The sequence below is a fragment of the Moschus berezovskii genome, chromosome 20, assembly GCF_049115385.1.
Source record: "Moschus berezovskii isolate FMDL1 chromosome 20, NW_MosBer_1.0, whole genome shotgun sequence".
NCBI classification, from domain to species: Eukaryota; Metazoa; Chordata; class Mammalia; order Artiodactyla; family Moschidae; genus Moschus; species Moschus berezovskii.
The window spans coordinates 46,644,818-46,668,642 of record NC_142479.1 but is presented as its reverse complement, the minus strand read 5'-3'; the positions used below and the strand labels follow the sequence as shown (position 1 = coordinate 46,668,642).

Below are 23,825 nucleotides of genomic sequence, written 5' to 3'. Positions count from 1 at the left end.
ACCAGCTTCGACCAGCTCTCCAAGGATTCTGATGACCCTGACTCATGGAGTCTGCAGAGCAAGAAGCAACATAGCAGCACAGAATGAAGCCCAGATCAGGATGGGATTCTCCGCCGGACTCTGGCCTTGACCGGGCAGAAGTCTCTTAACCTCTGGGAGCTCCAGTTTCTTAGAAGCGATACAGGGGTGATCATCACACTCAGGATTCAGGGAGATCCCATGTGCAGTTCACACCAAGTAGGTGCTTAAAAACTGTAAGTTCCTTCCCATTCTCATCCTATCTCACAGGGTTGGGAAGACTAAATAAAACCCTGAAGCCGCCCCCTCGCACTGGGTAACTAACTCCTCTCGGAACAAACACTTCGGCTCGTCACGCTCACAGCCATCTCAGGAGACGGGGAGGTTAACGCAGCAGTCAAGACCCCACATGACCCCGGGCCCGGACACTGACCCTGCAGTGAGTGGGAGGGAGCTGGTCCTCGAACACTTGGGTTGGGATTAACTAACTCCTCACTGATCTCATCTAAATGGATCCAAACTTTACTCCTGGAAAAGGATGATCTGAAAATGTTTTCCAGCCAACACAGAGAGCTATGGACCTGCCGAGCACCCTGGATCTGGCTCGTGGTTCCCGAACACAACAACTGTTAACACAGCAGGCTCTGAAACCCATTTCAGAAGACAGCATCAGGCAGCACAAGGAAGCATTCAGTCTTCCTGGGTACTTCTTGGCCACTTACACCACGGCGCCTCCGGGCTTAAAGCCGTGGCCTCTACTCGGGAACCACCTCCCAGGACGACGGGCAGCACAGAGACTGGGAAGCCCCGGAAACCACGTCAGATGTCAGCTGGGGCATGGCTGTCAGCTCTCCGTGTGTCTGACCCAACAGTGCCCGGGAAGCATGCGGTAGGCCAGGCCCAAGGCAGGGTAAAGGCCAATCCACCAACCCCCAGACAGTGAGCCCAAGGCTCTGAGGCTCAGGACACCTGGGTGGGTGCCTTACTGCTACAGAAGGCCCCTTGGAGCAGTGTTTTAACATCTCTATTCTGGGGCCTGGCACCCAGCACCCTCTCAACATGCCTGCTGAATTAGACGGATGGGGTGAATTAGGTACAAGCCACAGCAGCTGTTGAGGGAGGAAAATGAGGTCCAGAAAGACTGAGATTTGAGGTCAGTAAAGAATGTGGCCTCAGTGTCACCCACCCAGGACAGGGCTCCATCCTGAGTTCAAACCCAATGTGCCCCCATCCCCCGCAGCCACCTCTGCTCCACTCGGACAGGGGACCACAGAGGGGGCACACCACCACCCGCCTCCTCCACCTGTCCCCAGCACAGGAGCCTCTTCTCTGTGAGTGCAGTTCCTTCCCCTTCCTCACGAACGGCACAGGCCCAGCACCTCTCAGTGTGCCAGCCTCCTGACAGCTCTCCCATCCCCACAAGGCGACTTGGCACTGGCTACGGTGGCCTTCCGTTGGTCACCACTGTCCCCCAAGTCTCTGTTCCCTCTGGTGACCCCATCAACCCTTTGAGCGCTGGGACAGCTCTGTAGGTTGTCCTTCCACCCCACTATGCCTCAGTTTCCTCATCTTAAGGTGAGAAGGATAATAAAACTCACCATGCAGAACAACTTCAGGAGAAAGTCATGGTGGTCAAATTGCTTCGTGTGAGGTAAACCTGCTGCTCCTAATAGCCAGCTTTGTTGCTGGGGTTTCACTCCTGCATCTCCCTCCCTTCTACCAACCCCTGGCACATATACCTCTCAAGAACACTGACAGCACTAAATGTCGTGCGGGTCTCTTTTACACTTTGTCCCAACAGCACAGAACACACGTTGGAACCTATTCTGGCCTCTAATCACTTATCTGAACTGAGCTTCGAAATTCCTGAGGTCTCACCTGCTGGCTCATTGGCTGGCAATGAAGGGGCCATGGTCAAGTGTCCTAAGGGACAGTAGACTTGCGGCCTGGTCACAGATGGGCCTGTGGTCCCCCATCTCCTCTCCAAAGTGGAAATGAGTCAATCTCCCCGCCCCCCCACCAGAGCAAACTAAAAAGCTCAGGAGGGCTGCACCGTTTTCCAGGGCCCCACAGCTGAAATGGGCAAAGCAACATTCACCCCAGGTCCTCCTCAGAGAAGCGCATGCTCTTTTCATTGCCACCCACCCAAACATCCTTTATGTTTGTATATTTTAAAATCTCCTTTAACTTATACCCCTCATCAGCTACCTTGGTGTTTCAAAGGTAAAAATAGAGCCTCCTACTATAAAGGAGACAGAAAAGGGAAAAAAAAATCCCCCCAAGTTTACTGGCTCCCTCCCACAACTGCCTGGAATTCAATACCAGAAATGAGTTTCTGGAATACAGATGCTGTGAAAGAGCACCTGAGGAAGAAAGGGGCGGGAACCTCCAGAAAGGCGGGAAAAGACCCTCCAGGGCCTAGTGTCTGTCACCCCTTATCAGAGACCCTACCAGGGAGCAAAGGAAGACTCCCAGTTGCCAGTCAGCCAACGGGAGAGGCTTCAATAATTTCACAGGCCCACAAAGGCTGAAAAGTAAGCTGGAAATTTACAAAGCAGTAAACAGGCAAATCACTCCAGCCTAATCCAGCCAGGCCCATAAGGACGCCAAAGGTCCCTGCTCATAGAAGAAGTTTTACCAGTCCTTCCACCAACCAGGAGGAACCCAGTTTTAAAAGAAACCAATCCACATTCTTGACGGATCACGCCTGGCGTGAGCTCCCGCCTTGGGTGAAAAGGCACGTTGCTCATCAGTCAGGAAATTCCACGGGGCGGGCCTCTGGTGGTCCTTCACCTCCACCTCGGGCTTCCTCACCGAGATGCTGGTCATCCCGGTGCCCGGAGCCCCCAGAGGGTTTGCACTGCCGAGTAACCCCCTCTCTACCTGCCCCCAGAAGGCCGGCGTCGGCAGACTTGAGGCTGGGAAGCGACGGCCACCAGGCAGACAGTGGCTCCAGGGACATGAGGACCGCCCCTGACAGACGGAACTTCAGACCTGAGAGGGCAGCGACTCGCACAAGGTCACGGGGAGAGTCGACGGCAAGGCTCCCCGGCCCGGGCTCCGGTCGTCAGCCGGCACGGCCGCCCCCGCCCCCGCCAGCCTTCCCAGGGGCGCGCCGGCCTCCCGCTCCCCGCCGCGGAGAGTGGCTCAGCCCGGCGGGCCCGGGGCAGGGAGCCCGCTGGGACAGCGGCGGCTGGGCTGGGGAGCGGGGCTGGGCCCCGCCGCGCAGGAACGCGCGGAGCACCGCCCAGGCCTCGGGACGCCGCGGTGGGGCCCTTACCCAGGCACTGCCCCACCGGCGTGCTGAACGGGTTCCCCAGGAGGAACTCCATCTTGGGCGGACGGCTCGGCAGTGGCCAGCACTCGTCAGCCGCCGGGTCTCCGCGTCCCCTGCCGTGCTCTCGGCCTGACTGACACTTGCCCCCGCCCCACCCTCTGGAACGCCGGTGCCCGCCTCTGGCCCCGCCCCACATGTCCCTATTGGGCTAAAACTGCCTTGCCCTCTTCCGATTGGTAACCACACCACCCTCCCCTAAGTCCCGCCCGCCCAGCGGCGTCCGATTGGGCGGGGTGGTTAGCTAAGTCACAGGAATTTCTGTCACCTCCCCTGGCCCACCTCCCGACGAGGGTCTGTGTATTTTGATTCATTTATGTACTGGTCAATCGAATGAATCCTTACTGTTACTGGACAAGAATCAGATCATTCACTCAAAAAGCAGGCAAGGGAGGGCGGGGCTAGTAAGTTCCCCGCCCAGAAAGAGTGCTGATTGGACAAGCATTTGTTTTCTCTAAGACTGGTTGGTGCTGGGTGACTTTCCCCGCCCAGAAAATTGATCACGTGACCGTCAACTTTCACCCAGGATGTCAACTCCCTGACTTCCCCCTAGCAACGGCGTGCGGCTCTTGGTTCTGATAGCAACCCAGCTCCGCTACCACGAGCAGGTGGCGGACTGTGCCAGAGAAGCTGAGAGCCCGGAGCCGAGAGGCTGCTGAAGGACTTGACCTTTTCACGAAGGAGCTTGCTGGCCGCCCCACGCCGGTCAGGGCCTTCAGGCCTCGTGGGGAGAGAAGCTCGGGAAGCGTTTCCTATGGGCGCAGGCCCCAACAAGACCTTTAAGGTCCCACCCCCGGCCTCCGGGTCAGAGAGGTACCCGACCCACTGATCCCTCTTCAGGAGGACATCACTGACCGTCTGCCCGACCTCTCAACTGCCGCTACCTTGTTCCTCTTCCTTAGAGCTAGCCTTCCTCTTAGTGAAGGGTTTTGGCTTGGAACGTGGATGCCCCATCAGCAGCTCCCTTCCCGGGGCTCAGTTTCCCCGTCTGGACAGTCAGGGCAATAGGGCTCCCTTCTCTCCTTGCTCCCAGACCCGACCTGTAATTTGATCATGAACGTTACTCCAGAGCGCGGTGAGCACTCAGAAGTGGGTGGTTTTCTCTTATCAATTCACGGCCAATAGGGGCTCCATTTTCCAGGTCCAGTTGATGCCAAGTCCTTGTTTCGCTGGACGATTCAGGATCTGGTTCTCTGTGAGGAGGTGTAAGGCTCTTGGCTGTTCTCCCCGCCCACAACAACACTACTGTCAGGCAAGTCAACAGCAGCCCCGGCTGGGTGGGGAAGTACTTATTAAACCCCCGGGGGGAGGACTGCCTTGGTTTGGGGCCAAACCTGGAACAGTTATGAGAAACAGTGTGAACTGTGACAATGACCCACAACATGGGGGTGCAGTTGAGTCTGATGAAGAGCCTGAGCTCCGCATGCCTGACCTCCTACCTCTGCATGCACGGGATGGGTCTGTCAGCGTGGGTGTCACTTGACCTCCTTAACCAGCTTCCATTTTCTTACCTGAAAACTGCAGAGTCAGTCCCTCACATAAACTTCGTTCCTAGAGGTCTCTCAAACCCACTACTTACCTGCACCCCAGTCACCTCTCGACTCTTGACATTCTCAGTGCAACAAGCCAGAATGAGCTTCTTCAAATTAAACTCTGATCACGTCACTGTCCTCATCATGCCTCGGAGCTTCCTAGGGATCCTGGGATGATCACATCCCTGGAGGCCTTGCCACTCTGGGCATCCCGGTGGAATCTGCCTCCTCCTCTCCCAGCTCAGGACCCTCACCCCAAAGACCCCTCCTCCTTCTCTCCTGCCCATCCTCCAGGTCTCAGCCCAGGTCCCCACAAGTATGTCGTCATAGTTCCCTACACCCACAGACTTGTCACCGTTTATAATTAAAGGTTTGTATGATCATCTGAGTTGGGTCTGAAACATAGGTCAGGAGGTCTATGAATCACAATACTCCTAAACCCACTAACCGAGTCTTATCCACGCATGTCGTAGCTATTCGTTGCACATTTGTGGACTAAATAAATGATCTTAAACAAATATTGGAGGGAGGAGTTAACCATCTTTTACAGATAGGAGGTCGAAGGCTTGGACGGCAAAGTCAGTTGCCCAAGGGTGTGAATCCAGCTCTGGTGTGTGTAACAAACACAGATGTTCCACACCGCATGATGACTGTTGGGCCTGATTGGAAGCAGTCTCGACCCGGCTCAGGGACCAGGCCCTTGTGTGACAGGAGTGATGAGAAGTCAGCCAAGATTTTGAAATCAGAGTATGAATCATTTCCCAAAGCACAGCACTTGTCTGTAAAGGGAAAAAAGGAAAAAAAAAAGCACAAACACTTTCAAGGAGCATCTGCCAAATACAGCGCATTAAAATTTCCCCAGAGACAAGCTGGTGTCAAGTTATGGGAAATTTTAGAAAAATTATCTCCAAAGAATGGGGAGATAGAGAGAGGTGGGGGATTAGAAATGTTTTTCAGGGGTTGAGTCAATCATTTGAAGGAGAGGAGAGTGTGTGGAGGGACCCGGGAAAAGGGGAGACTCAGGGGAGAAGTGAGCTCAGGAAGAGGGAGGCTGTGCCTGCTCTGGGGCCACTGGGACCAGGCTCATGGACACTCCAGAAACAGAAGATGCACAACTGCATAAGCTGCATGGCGGGGTGGGGAAGAGGCAGCCAGGAAAGGGGTCCCTCAGACCAGGTGCAGGATTGCCAGGCCCGCCGCGCTCTGCCCAACACCAGGAGTCTCCCCAGCAGTGCTCACTGGAACAAAAAGGCAAGTGCGGGGCTGCATCATCAGGGACAAGCAGGGCAGGGAGGCCTGGCATGGGCACGCAAGGGCCAAGGTGGGAGGTGAAGCCAGCAGGCAGGTGAGAACAGGGTGGAGAGTAGGGGGAAGACTGAACGTCCAGAGCATTCCGAGGCAGAATCAGGGCATCTCCAGTAGCACGTGCCCTCCCACGGGGTCCAGCCCTTCTGGGTGTACTAGGATGGCTCTTAACGATGGACTGCGGTCAAGCTGCCCAAGACTGTGGCTCTGTCCAACCAAGAATAGCAGTGTGGGTTCGTCCGTGACCCACCCCACTGTGCCTCAGCCAAATCCCTTTGGACCAGTAGCAACAGATACCTCCTGGGTTAGTTTAGGGAAGTGAGGATTTAACTTGCCAAGTCAGTGCCCTGTCTAGGGGCCTGAGGTCAGAGGTCCAGGGGCCTGGGGTTGGAGCAGGAGGGGCCGGGAAGCCAGCGAGGGGAAGGCAGCCTGTCTGTCCTTTTGTCTTTTTTCCTGGATCAAGTTCCCATGTCGCTTCTGTCTGTCCATCTTCCGCAGGCCCTGTTACTCTCTCACTCACCATGTCCCGGACCAGCCCTTAGCTCCCAGTGCCTTCCAAGCTCAAGTAGCCAGCGCTGACAGGTGCTTTGTCCTGCAGCCGCAGTTCACGTCTCTCTGGGGAGGGTCACGAACAGCCAGCTTGAGTCCGTGTGCACCAGTGGCTACACCCTGGGTATCTGTGGTTGGGGGTGCTTACAGATATGGCCACCTTCATGGGGTGAGGCTCTCAGGGAAGGGGTCCAGGCCTTGCAGGCCTGGCTGGGGCCACCAAGGTCTGTGATCAGTGGTTGGTGCTGAGAAACCCGACAAGGGTAGGCACAGAAAGCCAGAGGCCCGGGATGGTGATGGCTTTGCAGGCAGCTGAGCACCAGAGGCTAAAGGGACCAGTATGGATATCGGGGCTGGGCTAAGGGTCACAGCCTGGTTGTGGAGCCAAGGGGTACACCATTGTTGGTGGGCACCAGGCCGGCGGGGGTCTGGGGAGGCCCAGGTTTAGCAGCCAAGAGTGGGAGGGGCCTGCCTTCAGACTGTCATGGTTGCCACGCTACCCCACAACACAGTGAAAGGATACTGGCCAGGCCCTGCCCTCAAAGGGAGGCAGGAGAGGTGGTCTCAGCGAGGGCGTTGGTGTTTTCCAGGAAGGATGAACCGGCTGTACGACATGGAGCCCAGAGTGATGGACGATGAGATGCTCAAGTTGGCCGTGGGGGAGCAGGGCCCGCGGGAGGAGGCCGGGCAGCTGGCCAAGCAGGAGGGCATTCTTTTTAAGGATGTCCTGTCCCTGCAGTTGGACTTCCAGAGTGCGTGTCTCGGGTAGGGCCGGGCAGGGTGGGTGCGCGCAGCCCCCAGTTCCACGCACGATCCACAGTCTATGGTCCTTGGTTGCATTTGGGCCACCTGGGTTGAAAGGCACAAGACCAGCATGCGTGGTTTTTAGACTTGATACCGAGTGAGGGTGGCACTTTTGGTGGCCATGACAGAGAGTCTGCCTGCCTCAGGAGCAAGGTGGCAGTCAGCCAAATAACAGGGAGCTGGTCTTCAGAGGACTCAGGATCAGTGACATGAGGAGCCTGCCTCTGTGTGGGCAGTTCTTCCCCTGATAGTATATGGACATTCGGGGGCCATTTCTCTGCCCCTTGTGGGCCCCCATCTTTGGGCAGACACAGAGCGTGCAATTATAGGTAGAGACATGCAGGGTCCTTGTGGCCAGAGCACCCCACAAAATGCTCAACTGGCCGTCCCTGTAGCTTTGATTCCCTTTGTCACCCTGGGGGGCCCTGTTGTGCCCTCTGACTGAGCCCAGGCATTTCGAGGGGGAACCGTGTGAGTCCCTGCCCTGAAGGGCCCGCCCACCTTCACCTTGCGGTGTGGCCCGTGGTGGCCCCGGCACCAGCACTAACAGGGACTCTGAGTTCCATGGAGCTGGGCCCACACCTCCAGTGTCCCCAGCACCCCAGGGAAGGAAACAGGGCTTCTGGGGCCCCTCCCATAGTCAGCATCTGTCAGCCAGCCCCCATGACACTGGTACTAAACCCTGACACCCACCTGGGTGCGCCCTCCATTGTTTCAGACATCCTCCGCATCGACAACCTCTGGCAGTTTGAGAACCTGCAGAAGCTGCAGCTAGACAACAACATCATTGAGAAGATCGAGGGCCTGGAGAACCTCACGCGCCTGGTCTGGCTGGGTGAGGCCCCGCACGGCCCCGCTTCCCTGCTGGTCTGGTGCTGGCCCCCTCCAGCAGGTGCTCCATCTGCTGGAAGCAGGAAAGCCTCTGTCCAGTGATGGTCACCCAGGGATGCAGCCACAGCCAGGAGGAGCTGGGCCCTGGGATGCAGGGGTGTGGGGTGAGGAGAGGGTGTTTGATGATTCAGCGCACCCACAGCCCCCCTGAACACATAGCCGCCCCTATCTACACCCACAGCCCCCTGCCTGCACCCATGGCCCCCTGTCTGCAACCATGGCCCACACCTGTACCCACGGCCCCACCGTACCCACATCCGCCCATTGCACTGACAGCCTACCCCTGCCTGTACCCATGGCCCCCTGCCTGCACCCATGGCTCCTGCCTGTACCCACAGCCCTGCCCTGTACCCATAGCGCCCTCCCCACCTGTACCCATGGCCCCCCCGTACCCATGGCCCCCCTGTACCCATGGCCCCCCTGTACCCACATCCCCCCATTGCACCCACAGCCCACCCCAGCCTGTACCCACGGCCTCCTGCCTGCACCCATGGCCCCCGCCTGTACCCACAGTCCCCCCTGTGCCCACAGCCCGCCCCCCCTCCACATGCATAGGCCCTGCTGGTGGCCAGTCAGCTGTCCCCGTGCTGAGGGTAAGCTGGAGCCGGCTAGTCCTACTGCCCACATCTTGTCCCAACTCTACACTCAGGGATGCCCTGTTGGTAGCCTGACACTGGCAGGAGTATTTACATCACAGCAATCTGCAGGTGCTACAAATCCGAGCTGCCCGCCCCCAACCCCCGACCCCTTCGTTAAACATCTTCCAGCTCAGCTCATCTGCAAAGAACAGAGCAGGAAAGGAAGTGGGGGAACCCAGTCAGGCCCCGCTCTGCCGAGCTGCTAACGCTTTCTGGATACGTGAGCTCAGTTCTTGCACCTCACGTTCCTTATGTGTTGTTGACCTTGGGCACCTGGAACCCGTGAATCTCGGCTCCCTCATCCCTAAGACATGGCGATGACACCTCTGCTTGTGAGGGTGAAACAAGGAAAGGCACAGGGCGGTCCTGGCATAGGGAAAGTGTCCCAGGACAGCGTCCCCTGAGGGGCCGGGGAGGCTAAATGACTTCTGGAGCCCCTTAAACATGAGGGCTTTAGCTGAAAGCTCATGGAAAGTTCCCGCTTTGGGCCTTGGGGCCATCCATGTTCCAGGACAGTGTTGCAGCCCCAACCCCCTCAAACCCCAACCCTGCGGTGGGAAAAAGCAGTTTGATTCCCAAAGATGAGAAACCTGGAGTAGAGGGGGTCCTCAGGTCAGCTGGGGTTGGGCCTGGAGTGTGGGGTGGCCCGGCCTCAAGGGTGTCCCCCTCCCTGAGATGTGCTGACCCCACCCCCAGTGAGTTTCCATCCCAGATCGCGGGCCGCACAGATGGGAGCCTTTGCCTGCCTCTGGGACTGGGAAGGAGACAGTAGAGCTGAGGTGGGGGGTCAGCTCCAGGACAGTCCCCCTAAGCCAGGCCCATCCTCCAGACCTGTCTTTCAACAACATCGAGGCCATCGAGGGGCTGGACATGCTGGTCAACCTGGAGGACCTGAGCTTGTTCAACAACCGCATCAGCAAGATCGACTCGCTGGATGCGCTGGTCAAGCTGCAAGTGTTGTCACTGGGCAACAACCGTATCGAGAACATGATGAACGTGAGTGTGGTTGCCGGCAGGGGCCGGGGGACCGTGGGGGTATCTCCCCAACACCCCCCACCCCATCCTAGAAAAGCCGGAAATCCTGATTCAAGGACATTCAGATACCAGCTTAGCCCGTGGGGGCCTCCATGTGGGTGCGTCTGTGCCCCACCCCCATCACTCATTCAGCAGACATTGCTGAGGGGGGCCCTCTTGCCTGTGGGGCGTCTGGCCTGTGCCCAGTGGGGACAGAGATCAACAGCAGCCCCAGGTCACTGGCAGTGCCCCAGGCGGAACAGCTGGAGCAAAGGGCTGGGTGGCGGTGGGGAGGCCCTGGGTCGGGGACTCAGCATCCAGGGCTCAGTGCCCATCTGTTCCTGAGGATGAACAGCAGTCCACCCCACAGGCCATCGTGAGGGTCAAGTCTGTCCATGTAGGGCAGCTGTGGCAGGACAGGGCACAGAAGAGCTATGGAGGAAATGGTGCTTATTCAGGAATTTTCAGTTAAGGGTAAACCCCATATAGCCCCAAATCGTGCTTGTGGGAACCTTTCTGAGTGTTTAGAGCTGCTGCCGCCTGGGTAGGTCCAGCACCTGGGAGCCTGTATGTGAGTGGACTGCCTCTGACTTGTCATCCTCAGACACTGGCCCTGACCCTAAGCAGATCCAGGCCTGGGCAGGGAGGGGACACCGACTCAGGCCGTGCGCCACCCTGCTGTGAACAACCCCCTCCCTCCCTGGCCTGGGCTGTTCTTTTGTCCCCATTTCCCCAGGGCGTGCTGGGTGCCAGGCACGAACCCCCCACCCCATGAAGACAGGAGAAGCAGGTGCAGCTGGTCCCCAGAGAGACAGGCAGGGGGCGCTGGCTTCATGGCCGACAAGCCCAGAGCATCTTTGGTTTCAGTCCTTACCTGCCCTGAGTTTCTTACATCTGATTATAGACTTCTCTGTTATGTATTTATTAGATTTGTTTTCATTTTGTTCATTGCATTAAAAGCAAGTGGCTGACTCAGCAGAGCTCAGGGCATGCACAGCAGAGCCCCTCGCTCCTGATCTCAGCCCCTGTGTCCCCTGCCAGAGGCCACTGCTGCTGCTGCTGCTGCTGCTCCTAAATCGCACATGTGTCTTTCCAGGCATCTTACTGCCTAAACGTTTCACAAGATTGTCACACCTGTCCAGCTACTCTCCAGAGCCTGCCTTGGGTCGTCCCCCCCACCCCCCCCACCAAGTAATCGGTGACCTCTACACACCACAGGCCATTCCATTGCCTAGATCCTGCAGGATAGAGTTCTCCAGCCCTCATGGGTGGATGCTGAGGTGTTCTCCGACCTCGCGCCGTCACACATAGGCTGTCAGGGATGTCTTTGATCGGGGCTGACTGTGCACCTGGATGAGCCTCTGTGGGAGATGAATTCCTCCAGGTGGAGTTGCTGGATCCGAGGGTATTTTCTCATTGTGATGGGTCTTGCGTGGCCATCTGCAGAAGTGGAACCACTTACAGACCCAGCAGCAATGACGAGAAGTCCTGTCCCTCTAACCATCCACAGCACACTTTGCTCCCAGACCTTTCTTGCTTTGATGATCCCAAAGATGAAAAATGGAATCCCACTGGGAGAGCCCTTAAAATGAAATCATGTCCTGACCCCCCACCCTACCCCACACACCCTGAAATCTCCAATAGCTCCCATTTCCCTAGGACAGCTTTCAAACTCCTGACCGCCGCCCACCGGGTCTCAGGTGAGTCAGTGCTGGCCTTGTTCTCAGTCTCATCTCAGACCTCCCGGCCCCTCCCTGCTTCCTGGCACCGGCCACACTCGTTCCCACGGTGCAGCCTTCGCTTGTGCTGGTTTAGCTCCTGGGAGTACACCTGCCACTGCTGTTCCTGCTACTTCCTCAGAGTTCAGAGGCTCAAATCCTAACGGAACCCCACCCCTGTTATTGTCCCTAACGCTCCCTCCCTACCTCCTCCCCTCAAGTTCGTCAAGCACTTATGACCAACAGCAGTGACTCTGACTTTTAAAAAACATTCATTTTTGGCTGTTCTGGGTCTTCACTGCTTTGCTCAGACTTCCTCCAGTTGCGGAGACGGAGGAGGGGGGCCCGCTCTCCAAATGCGGCGTGCTGGCTTCTTATTGTCGTGGCTTCTCTTGTTGCAGAGCACGGGTTCTAGGCTTGTGGGCCCAGTGGCCTTGGTGCACAGGGGCTCAGCTGCTCAGCGGGATCTTCCAGGACAAGGGATGGAACCTGTGTCCCCTGCATCGGCAGGCGGATTCTTATCTGCGGTGCCACTAGGGAAGTCCTTCTGCTGACTTTTGAAGCATTCCTGTCCCCTGCCCTTAGAGTGTCAGCTCCTGTTCTGAGGGCTCTGTTCCCACTGTGTCCCCAGGCTGGCAGGTGCTCAGTGATGTTTGTTGAATGAATAAACAACTGACAAGGGAATCCCTTCAGGAAGGAAGAGAAGCAGCTTTCTCTTCTGTCATTTGCTCAGGGGAGGAGATGCTGTCAGATGAGGGGCTGGAGGTCTTGCTGAATGTCCCCCATTACTAACAACAGGAAAATCACATGGTTGTTAGTGGTGGTCCCACCAGCTGTCACCCAGTAGATCCAGGTTCTGCTGAATTTCAGGGTGCAGGGCCTTTCAGAGCACTTGACGGGTGGAAAGGGCGCCTGTGCTGAGAGCAGAGGGCGGAGGGACAGCAGGTGCTTGGGGAGCAGGTGCCGGCCCTCTTCTTGGCGCTCCTCGGGCATTGGGTTCTCTCAACACCTGCGCATGACACCCCAGCGGCCCCTTCACAGACGAGGAGACTGGGCCCCCAGTGAGCGTGGGACCCTGTCCACCGGCCCCGGCAAAGATGGCGGCTGCTCCTCCTCGTGGCTTCCCGGTGTGGGCAGAGGCAGAGAAAGGACCCAGGCCCGCTCTCCCCTCAGATCATCTACCTTCGGCGGTTCAAGGCCCTGCGCACGCTCAGCCTGTCTGGGAACCCCGTGGCCGAGGATGAGGACTACAAGATGTTCATCTGTGCCTACCTCCCCGACCTCGTGTACCTGGACTTCCGGCGCCTTGACGACCACATGGTAGCATCTCCCTTAGACATCAGCTCCGTGGGTCAGCGTCCAGGCCCTGGGCATCTGGGGAAGGCCACGTCCACGGGAGGAGGGGAAAGCAGCCCCTCCTGGAGGCTCCTGACCCCATCACTGTGGTGCACGTTCTTGGCCAGGCCCTGTCCTGGGCCTCCTCCTGCCTCCTCGCTGCCATCTTGCTCGGTCTGCCTCTCCGTGAACAAGTCTGGGAGACTAAGTGAGAGTCGGCCCTCAGTGGACTCAGCAGCTTGGGACAGAGTCAGGACTCACCCCCACAACAGGCGACCCCAGGAGTGACACTGACAGGTCTTGGTAGCACCCCAAAATGCCAACCTCACTGACCCCAGAGAGATGCCCCCAGGACCCCACGGCCGAGGTGGCCAGCGGAGAGCTGGGCCCAACTTGTCTGCAGCACAGCCAGGGTCTCGGGCCTGCGGGAGCCTCACCCCAGGAGGAAGGCCCCCCTCCATCCACTGTCTGGCCAGCCCACCCCCACCTCTGTCCTACACCCCCGCTGGGAGCTTTTTGCCTTGTGACCAGTTTGTGGGTGCTTTGCCCCCAGGGTGAAAAAAACCCTCCCAACGGGAGGCCTCTGACTGCAGGACGGGATGAAAGCAGGGTATGAGATGGGGGACTTGCCACCCCCCCAGCAGAAGCTGCTGCCTTTCCTGGGAGGAAGAAGCCTGTGTCTGGGGTGGGGGGAGGCCCTGAGGTGACGTGGGGGCACCGGGAGAGCTGGCTGGTCCCCGGGTCTCCGTGCTGACCCTGCCGGCCTGGCTGCTGCGCCGCCTTCCAAGTGTGGAGCCCTCCGCTTGCTGGAACCTTTCTGGGGGGGCCCACAGAGACCAGTGGGGATCCACAAAGATCCAGGGCATCCACAGAGACCCAGGGGGTCCACAGAGTCTGGGGGTCCACAGATACCAAGGGGGTCAGAGAGTTGCCCCTCCTTCCCCAACCATGCCCTTCTCTTGTCCAGGAACAGGACAGGACTGTGAAATTTTGAATTCAAGACTCTCAAGTCTTATTTTTTGAATTTAGGCAACACTTTGAAGAGAAGCGGGGGCTCAAATGCTGAGAATAAGCTGAGAGCGTTGTGCCCAGGCCTGTGGCTCGCACCCCCCACTGCAGCTCTCCCCTTGTGCACCCCTAATAGAGGGCCAGAGCCCAGCCGGGGACGGTGTGGGAGCCAGCGGGTCTGCGAGGGGGCCTCCACCCAGGGACGGCCCACATCCTTGCTCAGCCTGCCCTTGCGGCTCCCACACTGATTTACCTGGGGCTCAGAATACTTGGGAAGGGCGGGTGAGGGAAGACAAGCCACTCCTGTCCAGGCCTCGCCCATGCAGGGGAGGCCAGCGGCTCCGAGGGACCCCTGGTCCCAGGGTAACAATGCCCCTTCCCGCTCCTCCAACAGAAGGAGCTGGCGGAGATGAAGCACCAGTACAGCATCGACGAGCTGAAGCACCGGGAGAACCTGATGCAGGCGCAGCTAGAAGACGAGCAGGCACGGCGGGAGGAGCTGGAGGAGCACAAGGTGCACGGCTGCCCACGGGGGACCCGCTGCCCCACCCCGTCCCTCCCACCCCATCCCACCTTACCCCGCGCCGGTCTCCAGCCAGTTCATGAAGATCGGCAGGGCCCAGGCCCCAAAAGCCTGTCATTTGATTGAGAACAGCTGGTACCCAGGGTCTCTGGGCCACTGGAGCCTCAGTCAGGACAGTCACCCAACCTGTCGCCCCCACTCCCGACTCTGTCCCATGGCCCCCAGGCCCCGCTCTAGCCCGAGGGCTGGGGACTCTGTGCCAAGCCATTTCTCAGAGCAGTCCCTGGTCCTTAGGCCCACTGGCCAGTTCCCTGGGAATGCTCATTTCTCCCAGGGTGTCCCCGCTCAGCAGGACCAAGCTGAGGGCACCCTTCAGTTTTCTGCCTCTGTAGCTCTGGCCTCAACCAGCCCTTAGCCTGCCCATCCCTGCCTGCCTTCCCAAGGGCCGGGCACCCACGGCCCCAGTGCCCAACACAGGGTCCTGCCCAGTGAGCCCGCTGTGTCTCTGACCACAGGCAGCCTTCGTGGAGCAGCTGAACGGCACTTTCCTGTTCGATAGCATGTACGCTGAGGACGTAGAGGGCAGCAAGCTGTCCCACCTGCCCGGCGTGGGCGAGCTCCTGGAGGCATATCCTTCCGGGTCACGGCCACCCCACAGGGCCTGGGCATGGGAGTCCAAGGGGAGTCCCCTTCCCCTCTGGGCCCCAGGGTGGTGCACCCAGGGCAGCGAGGACCAGGTCAGAACACATGGGGTGTCTGGTTAGCAGGGCCCAGTTTGCCGGGGATGGAGCCTTGCTGTTCACGGGTTCCTGCTGTGTGCTTCGCACCCAGTGTTTACAACTGTGTCACCCCCCACAGGGTGGGTGCTGTCCCAGACCCCGGTTTGCAGTTGGGGAGGCCAAGCTTGCAGAGGGAGACTTGTTGCACGGGTAGGGGCTGCGGGCTGGGCCTGATCCCTTCCCACAGAGGACATGACTGAAGGGCACTTGTCACCATAGCCACCTACCCAGGACCCACCCTGAATTCTCAGGCTGAGGGTGGAGACGCCCGATCACCACCTTATACTCCATCCCAACTGTGGTTCTGTCTCCAGGCCCACATGCCACCCCAACCTAGCAGTGCCCCAGGCAGATCCCCGCCCCCCAGGCAGCACACCCCCAGGCAGCCCACTCCCCAGGCAGTCCACCCCCAGGCAGCCCCCACCCCAGGCAGTCCACCCCCAGGCAGCCCACCCCAAGCATCTCACCCCCCAGGCAGCCCACCCCCAGGCAGTCCACCCCCAGGCAGCCCCCCCCCCAGGCAGTCCACCCCCAGGCAGCCCACCCCAAGCAGCCCACCCCCCAGGCAGCCCACCCCCAGGCAGTCCACCCCCAGGCAGTCCACCCCAAGCAGCCCACTCCAGGAAGCCCACCCCCAGGCAGTCTATCCCAAGCAGCCCACCCCCCAGGTAGCCCACCCCCCAGGCAGTCCACCCCCAGGCAGCCCACCCCAAGCAGCCCACCCCCCAGGCAGCCCACCCCTCAGGCAGCCCACCCCCAGGCAGTCCACCCCCAGGCAGTCCACCCCAAGCAGCCCACCCCAGGAAGCCCACCCCCAGGCAGTCTACCCCAAGCAGCCCACCCCCCAGGTAGCCCACCCCCCAGGCAGTCCACCCCCAGGCAGCCCACCCCAAGCAGCCCACCCCCCAGGCAGCCCACCCCTCAGGCAGCCCACCCCCAGGCAGTCCACCCCCAGGCAGTCCACCCCAAGCAGCCCACCCCAGGAAGCCCACCCCCAGGCAGTCTACCCCAAGCAGCCCACCCCCCAGGCAGCCCACCCCCCAGGCAGCCCACCCCAGGCAGTTCACCCCCAGGCAGTTCACCCCCAGGCAGTCCACCCTCCAGGGCAGCTGCAGGCTTCCTTAACAGCCATTCACCTACAAGGATAAGTTTGTCATCATCTGTCTGAACATTTTCGAGTACGGCCTGAAGCAGCAGGAAAAGCGGAAGGCAGAGCTAGACACCTTCATGGAGTGTGTACAGGAGGCCATCCAGGAAAACCAGGAGCAGGGCAAGCTCAAGATTGCCAAGTTCGAGGAGAAGCACTTGCTGGTGGGTCCCGTCCCCCTCCCCACCTCCCGCTGCATGCCCGCCTGCCAGAGGCCCAGCCCCTCCCCTCTGATGATCCAAGCCCCTTGGTCATTGTCCCTGTTCACCAGCTCACCAGCTTAGGCTTCTACCTGCCCCACCCACTGCAGCTCCTCCACTATCCCAGGCTCGTGGTGGGGTCTCCATGACCTTTTGCCTCGGTGGTGTCATTACCTCAGTGGTCACAACAAAGAGGATGACCACTGCGTGTGAGTGCCAGCCTGGGAAGCCACCCCCAGCCAGGCCCCCTCCTCTCCTAGCAGTCAGTGCTGCTCCGGGCACCTCTCCTGGGGCTACAGCAGGGTGAGCTGCAGACTGTGCAGAGGGGCTGCATCGCAAGCAGGGTCGTGTGTACCCAGCAGAGCGGTTTCAGTTAACATTGCTTTTGCAGACAGGATTACTGACCTGCTCCAAAGCTATGGACTTTCCTTTCCTCCAAAAACCGCTAGCACAGCAAACCCATGAGTGCCCACAGCATCCAGGTTAAAGGAGCGAGAAGCTGGTTGAGGACTTAAAGAGGAGGAAACCACCCCCCGGCCCCCAGTGACATGGGTCACGCTGACAGGGCTCCCAGGGTTCCCACTAATGAGAGCCACCTTCAGTCAGAGCTTCAGACCTTAGGGCAGGAGCTCGTTTGTTCACACATGTGTTGTGTTTGGCCTGAAGAGGGTTTTAAACTGTTTTGAGCATCCTTCTGACATTGAAAACGGGAGGATTTCACAGAACTGTGGTTGCCAACGTCCCTGGTGGCGGCTGCCCCTGGGCCGGCCGAGTCTCCCAGTCCCCGTCCCCATCACGTCGGGTTCCTGTAGCCAATGGGCTTGGGATGTCTGGATGTCCTCCAGTCGGTGCTCCTGGAGCCCCAGGCGGACTGGTTGACCTAGCTCCCAGGCCTGGGGCGTGTCTTCAGGGAGAGTTGACGCACCATGGCAATGCTCAAATGCCACTTCAGACTAGGCAGCTAACCCGAGCCTTCTCTTCTGGGGCTCTTATAATATGCCCTCACCCATTTGGTTTTTTATCTCTTTATTTCTGTCTCTTTTTTTGGTTTAAAGATTACTTGATAGCAACTCTTTATAGATTGAGAAATTAGCCCCATGTCAGTGAAATGAGTTGCAAATATTTTGCTGTTTCCTATTTGTCTTGCCATTATGTCTATGGCACTTCTGACATTCAGAATTTTTAAAAAATTAATGTAGTAGAAATTATGAATCTTTTCTTCCAGTCACACCTAGAAAGGATTTCTCCACTCTGAGATTATTTATTTAAAGGCCCCCCCATTTCTTTCTTGAGGTACTTTTATAGCTTTATTTTTTACATGTTAATCTTCCCTCTGTTGGGATTTGCTTTCACGTCAGGCTTGAGCTAGGGAAGAAGACTGACCTTTCTCCAGATGGGGCAGCCATGACCACAAGCACCCTTCACCCCCAGTCTTGCTGTGTCACTCCACTGACATTGCATCCAGCAGCTGAGCCCCCAGGCCCTTCATTAGTGAACGGCTGGTACTGGGTGCGGCTCCGACTACCCATGCTGTGCAGACCACTAGCACTTCTCTTTATAGATGGACCTGCATCTGCTTACCGCTCACGGGGCACTGTGGGAGTCCAACCTTGTGTTATAACCCTCTTAACTGCCCCGTTGGTCGTGGACCCCTCCGATCAGAGCCCCACTGAGCCAAGACCTCAGAGATGCCACCCCATCCCCTGGCTTTGTGATGCTCAGGCTCTCTGCCCCTGCACCCAAGGAGATGGGAGTCACTAGAGGTCACACAGTGACCCAGCCTGGTTCTGATTCAGGTCCAGGTGACTCTGAAGTCATTGTCCCCTCCACCCCCAATAACTCCCCGGCTGGTAGAGCCTCTGCTCTGACCGCCTCCATCCTGCATGGAGGGGGCAGAGCTGACACTTGAATGTGGGCTGACCCCAGAATCCAGGTTCCGACCCACAGAACCAAACCACTGCCTCTCATTTCAGGAACTACGCTTCATCGTAGATTTCTGCCTAAAGCATGGTTTTGTTTGCAGAGTTTAAACGCCATCAGAGAGGAGAGTGAACTGAGTAACATCGAGACAAAGATAGTGGAGTACAGCGAGGACATCACGGAGCTGCTCAACGTGCTCATGATGCTGGAGATGCAGCTGGTGGAGCAGCTGGAGGTGAGGTGGGCCTGGGTGCAGCTCCAGTGTAGGAACTGGACGAGGGGCCCGGCGTGGCTGTGAGCATGAGCCACGGCTGCAGTGAAGGAACCCGCTGCGGAACCCACATAGGCCACACCTCCTGGGGGCCAGAACCCTCCGGTACAAATCGGTGGCCTACACGAGAGCTTTCTGTGCTTCCAGCACTTTCCAGTCAATGAGATGCCCAGTGGTCTTTGAGCAGCACATGATTTGAGCTCGTCTCTCTGGAGCGAGCGCCCGACCCAGGAAGAGCCTGGAGCCCTGGCAGGGAGAGTCTTTGCTTAGACCCACGGAGCTGTCAAAAAAACAAAGTGGACCTCCACTTTCCACCCACCCCACCCCCGATCTGGAGGTCTGGGAGGGAGCCAAGGCTGCCGGCACTGCCACTTGTAGTTACCGCATCTCAGGGCAGAGCAAGGAGCCTAAGCGCTGCTGCCTGATCTGGGGCAGCCAGACTGACCTGTGCATTCAGCAGGCAGCCAGCGGCCAAGGCTAGGCCCTGAGCACAGTGATGAATAAAACGGGCTGGGCAGAGACAGTGACCCCCCAGACTGGGAGAGGTTCCTGCCGTGTCTCAGAGAGGAGCTTGCTCCCTGCGGGGGCTCTGGCACGGCTGAAAACAGCCCGCCGTCGTCAGGGCTCAGGCAGTAGCTCCCAATCTTCCCAAGCAGGGAGCCCCCTTTCTATCACCCCCAGTCCTCCAGAACTTGTGCTTGTCTTACTAATGGCCAAAAAGCTATCAAGTAGAGCCCTTGCTTTTCAGTGCTGTTGTTGTTCAGTTGCTAAGTTGTGTCCAAATCTTTGCAACCCCATAGACTGCAGCCCGCCAGGCTCCTCTGTCCTCCACTATCTCCCGGAGCTTGCTCAAACTCATGTGCACTGAGTCTGTGATGCCATCCAACCATCTCATCCTCTTCTCGCCCGCTTCACCTCCTGACCTCAATCTTTCCCAGCAACAAGGTCTTTTCCAAAGAGTCGGCTCTTCACATCAGGTGGCCAAAGCTTCAGCTTCAGCATCAGTCCTTCCAATGAGTATTCAGGGTTGATTTCCTTTAGGTCCTCATCAATGACTCTATTTTCATTTATTACAAGAGTGTTAACACACATTTGAAAGATGTATACTTAGCTTGGCTTCCACAGTCCTCAGACTCAACCTGCACTCCCTGTGCTCTCAGCCCACCCTGTGGCCCCTGGAGTCTAGGGCACGTGAGGGGCAGCAGCCCTCCCTGTGGCATCTAGGTGAGGCCAGGTGCCTTGACGAGCACTGGATGCAGCTGTGCAAGGCCACCCTCACGGAGAAAGGTGGCAGCCTTGAAAGCAAGAGGCCTGGGGAGCAGCCGGCACTCCCAAGGGTCTCCTCTCTGCCAGGCACCTCCCAGAGCATTTTGTGTGAAGAAATCCATTCCTGCTTCACCACAACCTATGTGGAAGAAATCCATTTCACAGAAGAGGAAGCTGAGACCTAGGGAAGTTAATGACTTTCCCTGAATTGCAGACAGTGGTGGAGCTAGCAGGCAGCCTAGCTCCTAGCGACTCCTTCGTTTTGTTTCTGCGGAGGTGATGGAGGCAGGGGGCTTCCCTGGTGGCTCAGACAGTAAAGAATTTGCCTACAATGCAGGGTTTGATCCCTGGGTGGGGAAGATTCCCCTGGAGAAGGAAATGACAACCCATTCTAGTATTCTTGCCTGGAGAATTTCATGGACAGAGGAGTCTGATGGCCTACAGAACAGGGGGCCAGATGCCACTGGGAAGCCCCAGGGAGGAGGCGAGTTCTGTGTTTGCATACTTGCAGGTGTGTGGGGGGGCCAGCAGAGACAGCACAGGCTAAGGCCTGGAGAAGGCACCCACTAAAGCCCTGAGGCTGAGGGGTAAGCGAGAGAACAGGCTGGAGGGTGAAAGCTGAGGGAAGGTGGTCACCACCCGCTGTGAGGCCAGGCAGTTGGTCTTTACCCTCAGGGTCTTGGGTCACCACCCTGTAAGCGGTAAGCAGCACTGCGGCTCTGGCGTGAAGTCAGTGCAGTTCACGTCTAAACACACGTGTTCCTTATCATTTCCAGGAGACTATAAACATGTTTGAAAGGAACATCATCGACCTGGTGGGACTCTTTGTGGAGAACGTCCAGAGCCTATATCCTTTAACTGAGGACCCTCTGCAGAGGCACTATGGGCCAGGGGCTCCTGCCCGCAATATGATGCCCGCCACCAGACCCACAGGGAGGCGCCCACATTCTAAACCAAAGACACAGAGGGTAGAGCTTCTGCACTGCTACAAAAGATGAAAATAAGTGGGTTTTCTTCCAGGTGGCCCCCTGTGGGTTCCCATGCCTGGCCCCTCCCACTGCCACCAGAGCCCTAGACACACTGGCAGAGAGTAAAAAGCCAGCACTTTATAATCAGACTTCACATTTTACCAGAACTGCCTATGCCCCGTTTGACTTACAGGAAGATCTGTATCTCCACCAAGGTGAGATTAAACAGGACCCTGTTTAATGGGCATCTCCACCTTTGAAACTGGGGTTGTAAAACCTTCCATTCTCACCAAGGAAGGAAGCCCATCTTCAAGAGGTGGAGGTTTGCCAACCCTCTGGAACGTTTAAGGAGTGTTTCCTGACCCCCAGCACAAAGGCGCCTTGTTAGAGCAGAAGTCCAGCCAGTGGGTTGCTCCACAGGCTGCTGCCTGCAGCACGAGTCCTGGCCATCTGTTCTCTCATGAGTGATCTCACCTGGAGACCACACCCCAGAATCCTCCCCCCGTACCAGCCCATGCTGCAGGTGCTGGGCCCGGGGGTAGGTGGCCTCTTTGCTGATGCCACTGACAAGTCATCCGTAAGCAGATCAATGTCAGGTTAGGGGCTGACATGTGGGGTACGCCGGGCCTTTTGTCACCTGAACTCAGGGCCCTGAAGTTCACCCCTGTCCTCCTGGGCCCAATCCTGCTGTTGGAGCGATGGCGGCAGCCGAGCGGAGGTCGAGACCCTCCCTGAGGGAGAGTCCACTAAGTGGGGACCAGAGGGTGGACCAGAGGGACCAGCTGGAGAGGTGGGGAGGACGTTCCTGGCTCAGGGGGCAGCAGAGGACGGGGAGAAGTGATTCCGAGAGGAGGCCTTCAGGCTACAGCGGAGAGTGAGAGCTGCGAGCTGCAGGGACAAGGGCTGGAGGAGACCAGAAGGGACCCCAGAGGGTGTGGAGGGAGCCGGAGGACTGTGAGGGGAGGACAGGCTGGGCCGGCGCGGGGGAGCGTGCCCCAGCCTGCTTGGCCCGGCCTTGGCTTAACTCCGGCTGCACGATGGCGCAGTGCCGGGACCTGGAGAACCACCACCACGAAAAGCTCCTGGAGATCGCCATCAACGTCCTGGAGAAGACCGTCAAGGGCGAGATGGATGAGGACCTGCCGGACGACCTGCGCTCGGTGACTGCGGGGGGCAGGGCCGGAGTCCAGTGGGCGGAGCCCGAGCCCGGTGGGCGGAGGCATCGTGGGGCCCGCCCCCCGGAAAACTTGAACCCCTCCTGGAGTGTTAATTTCGCACCTACAGAAGGGGAGAGAGGCAGGTGACAGGCTAACAAGCACTCAGAGCGGCCCCACTACAGAGGCGCTCCTGACCACTAAGTGGTTTCAACTGACAGGTTGGTTGAAACCTTTTGGGTTTGGGACAGCCTGCTTTCCCAAAGTCGGGGTTCTAGCACCAGGATGCAGTGACTACAAGGGAGGTTAAGTTCTGAGATTCCCTCTATCTACTGGAGAAGCACTGCGGTGTCTGTCTGCCCGCTTCGGGGACCTCCAGCCAGGCCTGGGATGGGGGGTGGCACCGACCCACATTGTCATCCACAGTGGGGAACCGGGTGGGAACATGAAAGCAGGAGCCCGGGTAGGAGCCCAGGCCGACTGGGTTGACATGAGAGCAGCAGAGACCCATCGGTGTTTGGGGCCTTCTGTCATCAGAGCAGCCCCGAGGCCCCCGGCTGGCCTCACACTTCCCACCTGATGGCAGGTTTCAGGCAAGTTGGACTTGAGAACCTTGGTGAAGTCACAGGGTTGGTCCTGTCTTCTTTGGGGGAAGGACACGCTCCCCACGGGGACAGCCCTGCTGCCTGGGGGCCCTTGCCCCATCACTGGCACTGCTGGGCCAACAGCAAGGAAGTGGGGACACAGAGCAGGCACCGCCTTTGCCCCCAGGGACCTCAGCCCCTCTCCCCACCAGCTCAGCAGCTCTGCGCTCAAGGTGGATCCAGGCCCCTCACCCTCTCTTTCCTTCCCAGCTCTTCGTTGACAAAGACACGATAGTTAACGCAGTTGGGGCCTCGCATGACATCCACCTCTTGAAGATTGACAATCGCGAGGATGAGCTGGTGACCAGGGTCAACTCCTGGTGCACACACCTGCTGGACAAGGTGAGCAGATGTGTGGCGAGGGCAGGTGGCAGGACCTCGCCCTGGAGGCCAGGGGTGGAGCCACACGTGGGTGGAGGTGGGGCAGACTCAGGCAGACAGGCTCAAGATCCGTCTTGCCCTCAGGTTCATAAGGATGAGATCATGAGGAACCGCCAGCGTGTGAAGGAGATCAACCAGTATGTTGACCATGCGCAGAGCGAGCTGGACAGCCTGGAGTGTGGGGACCTCCTGGATTAGGGCTGCCCTCCCCTCACAGGTAGAGAAATAAAACACTTCTGTCAGCTTTCTCTATCCTCTTGTGTCTGCATCTGAGCAGTTGGTGACTGCCTAGAGTGGCTCCTAGGCTCCTGGCTGCCCCTTCTTGTCCAGGGCAGGCCCTTCCCCAGGGGTCCAGCCGGCTTTCCAAGGTGGAGGCCGTGAGGACCCAAGGACCCTCCGGAGCTGAGAGCACAGCTGGTGTTACCT

At 58.3% G+C, this 23,825-nt stretch overlaps 2 protein-coding genes across 6 annotated transcripts in view; one reads left to right on the top strand and one right to left on the bottom strand.

Annotated features, from left to right (window-relative positions):
- Positions 1 to 3,453, bottom strand: part of TOM1L2 (target of myb1 like 2 membrane trafficking protein) — a 68,984-nt gene extending 65,531 nt beyond the window's left edge. For all 3 annotated transcript variants that reach the window (XM_055407470.2, XM_055407472.2, XM_055407473.2), the window contains exon 1: positions 3,299 to 3,453. In XM_055407470.2, coding sequence (XP_055263445.1) covers positions 3,299 to 3,350 — 52 coding nt within the window. In that variant the 5' untranslated portion in view covers positions 3,351 to 3,453. The remainder of the gene's footprint in view (positions 1 to 3,298) is intronic.
- A 437-nt stretch (positions 3,454 to 3,890) lies between these two features.
- On the top strand, positions 3,891 to 23,637 carry DRC3 (dynein regulatory complex subunit 3). Of its 3 annotated transcripts, XM_088828952.1 has the most exons (14): positions 3,891 to 4,165; positions 4,908 to 4,909; positions 7,329 to 7,490; positions 8,261 to 8,377; positions 9,901 to 10,067; positions 12,977 to 13,123; positions 14,541 to 14,660; positions 15,185 to 15,297; positions 16,585 to 16,759; positions 18,819 to 18,950; positions 21,029 to 21,099; positions 22,257 to 22,380; positions 23,229 to 23,360; positions 23,484 to 23,637. In XM_088828952.1, exons 1-14 carry the CDS (start codon positions 4,107 to 4,109, stop codon positions 23,595 to 23,597), a joined length of 1,635 nt encoding a protein of 544 aa, XP_088685078.1. In that variant the 5' UTR covers positions 3,891 to 4,106; the 3' UTR covers positions 23,598 to 23,637. The 3 variants fall into 3 exon arrangements, with proteins under 3 accessions (XP_088685078.1, XP_088685076.1, XP_088685077.1); XM_088828950.1 differs by lacking the exons at positions 4,908 to 4,909; positions 22,257 to 22,380; positions 23,229 to 23,360; positions 23,484 to 23,637 and adding an exon at positions 4,494 to 4,604 and having other exon boundaries at positions 4,138 to 4,165; positions 21,029 to 22,245; XM_088828951.1 differs by lacking the exons at positions 3,891 to 4,165; positions 4,908 to 4,909; positions 22,257 to 22,380; positions 23,229 to 23,360; positions 23,484 to 23,637 and adding an exon at positions 6,649 to 6,771 and having other exon boundaries at positions 21,029 to 22,245.
- Positions 23,638 to 23,825: the final 188 nt, after the last annotated feature.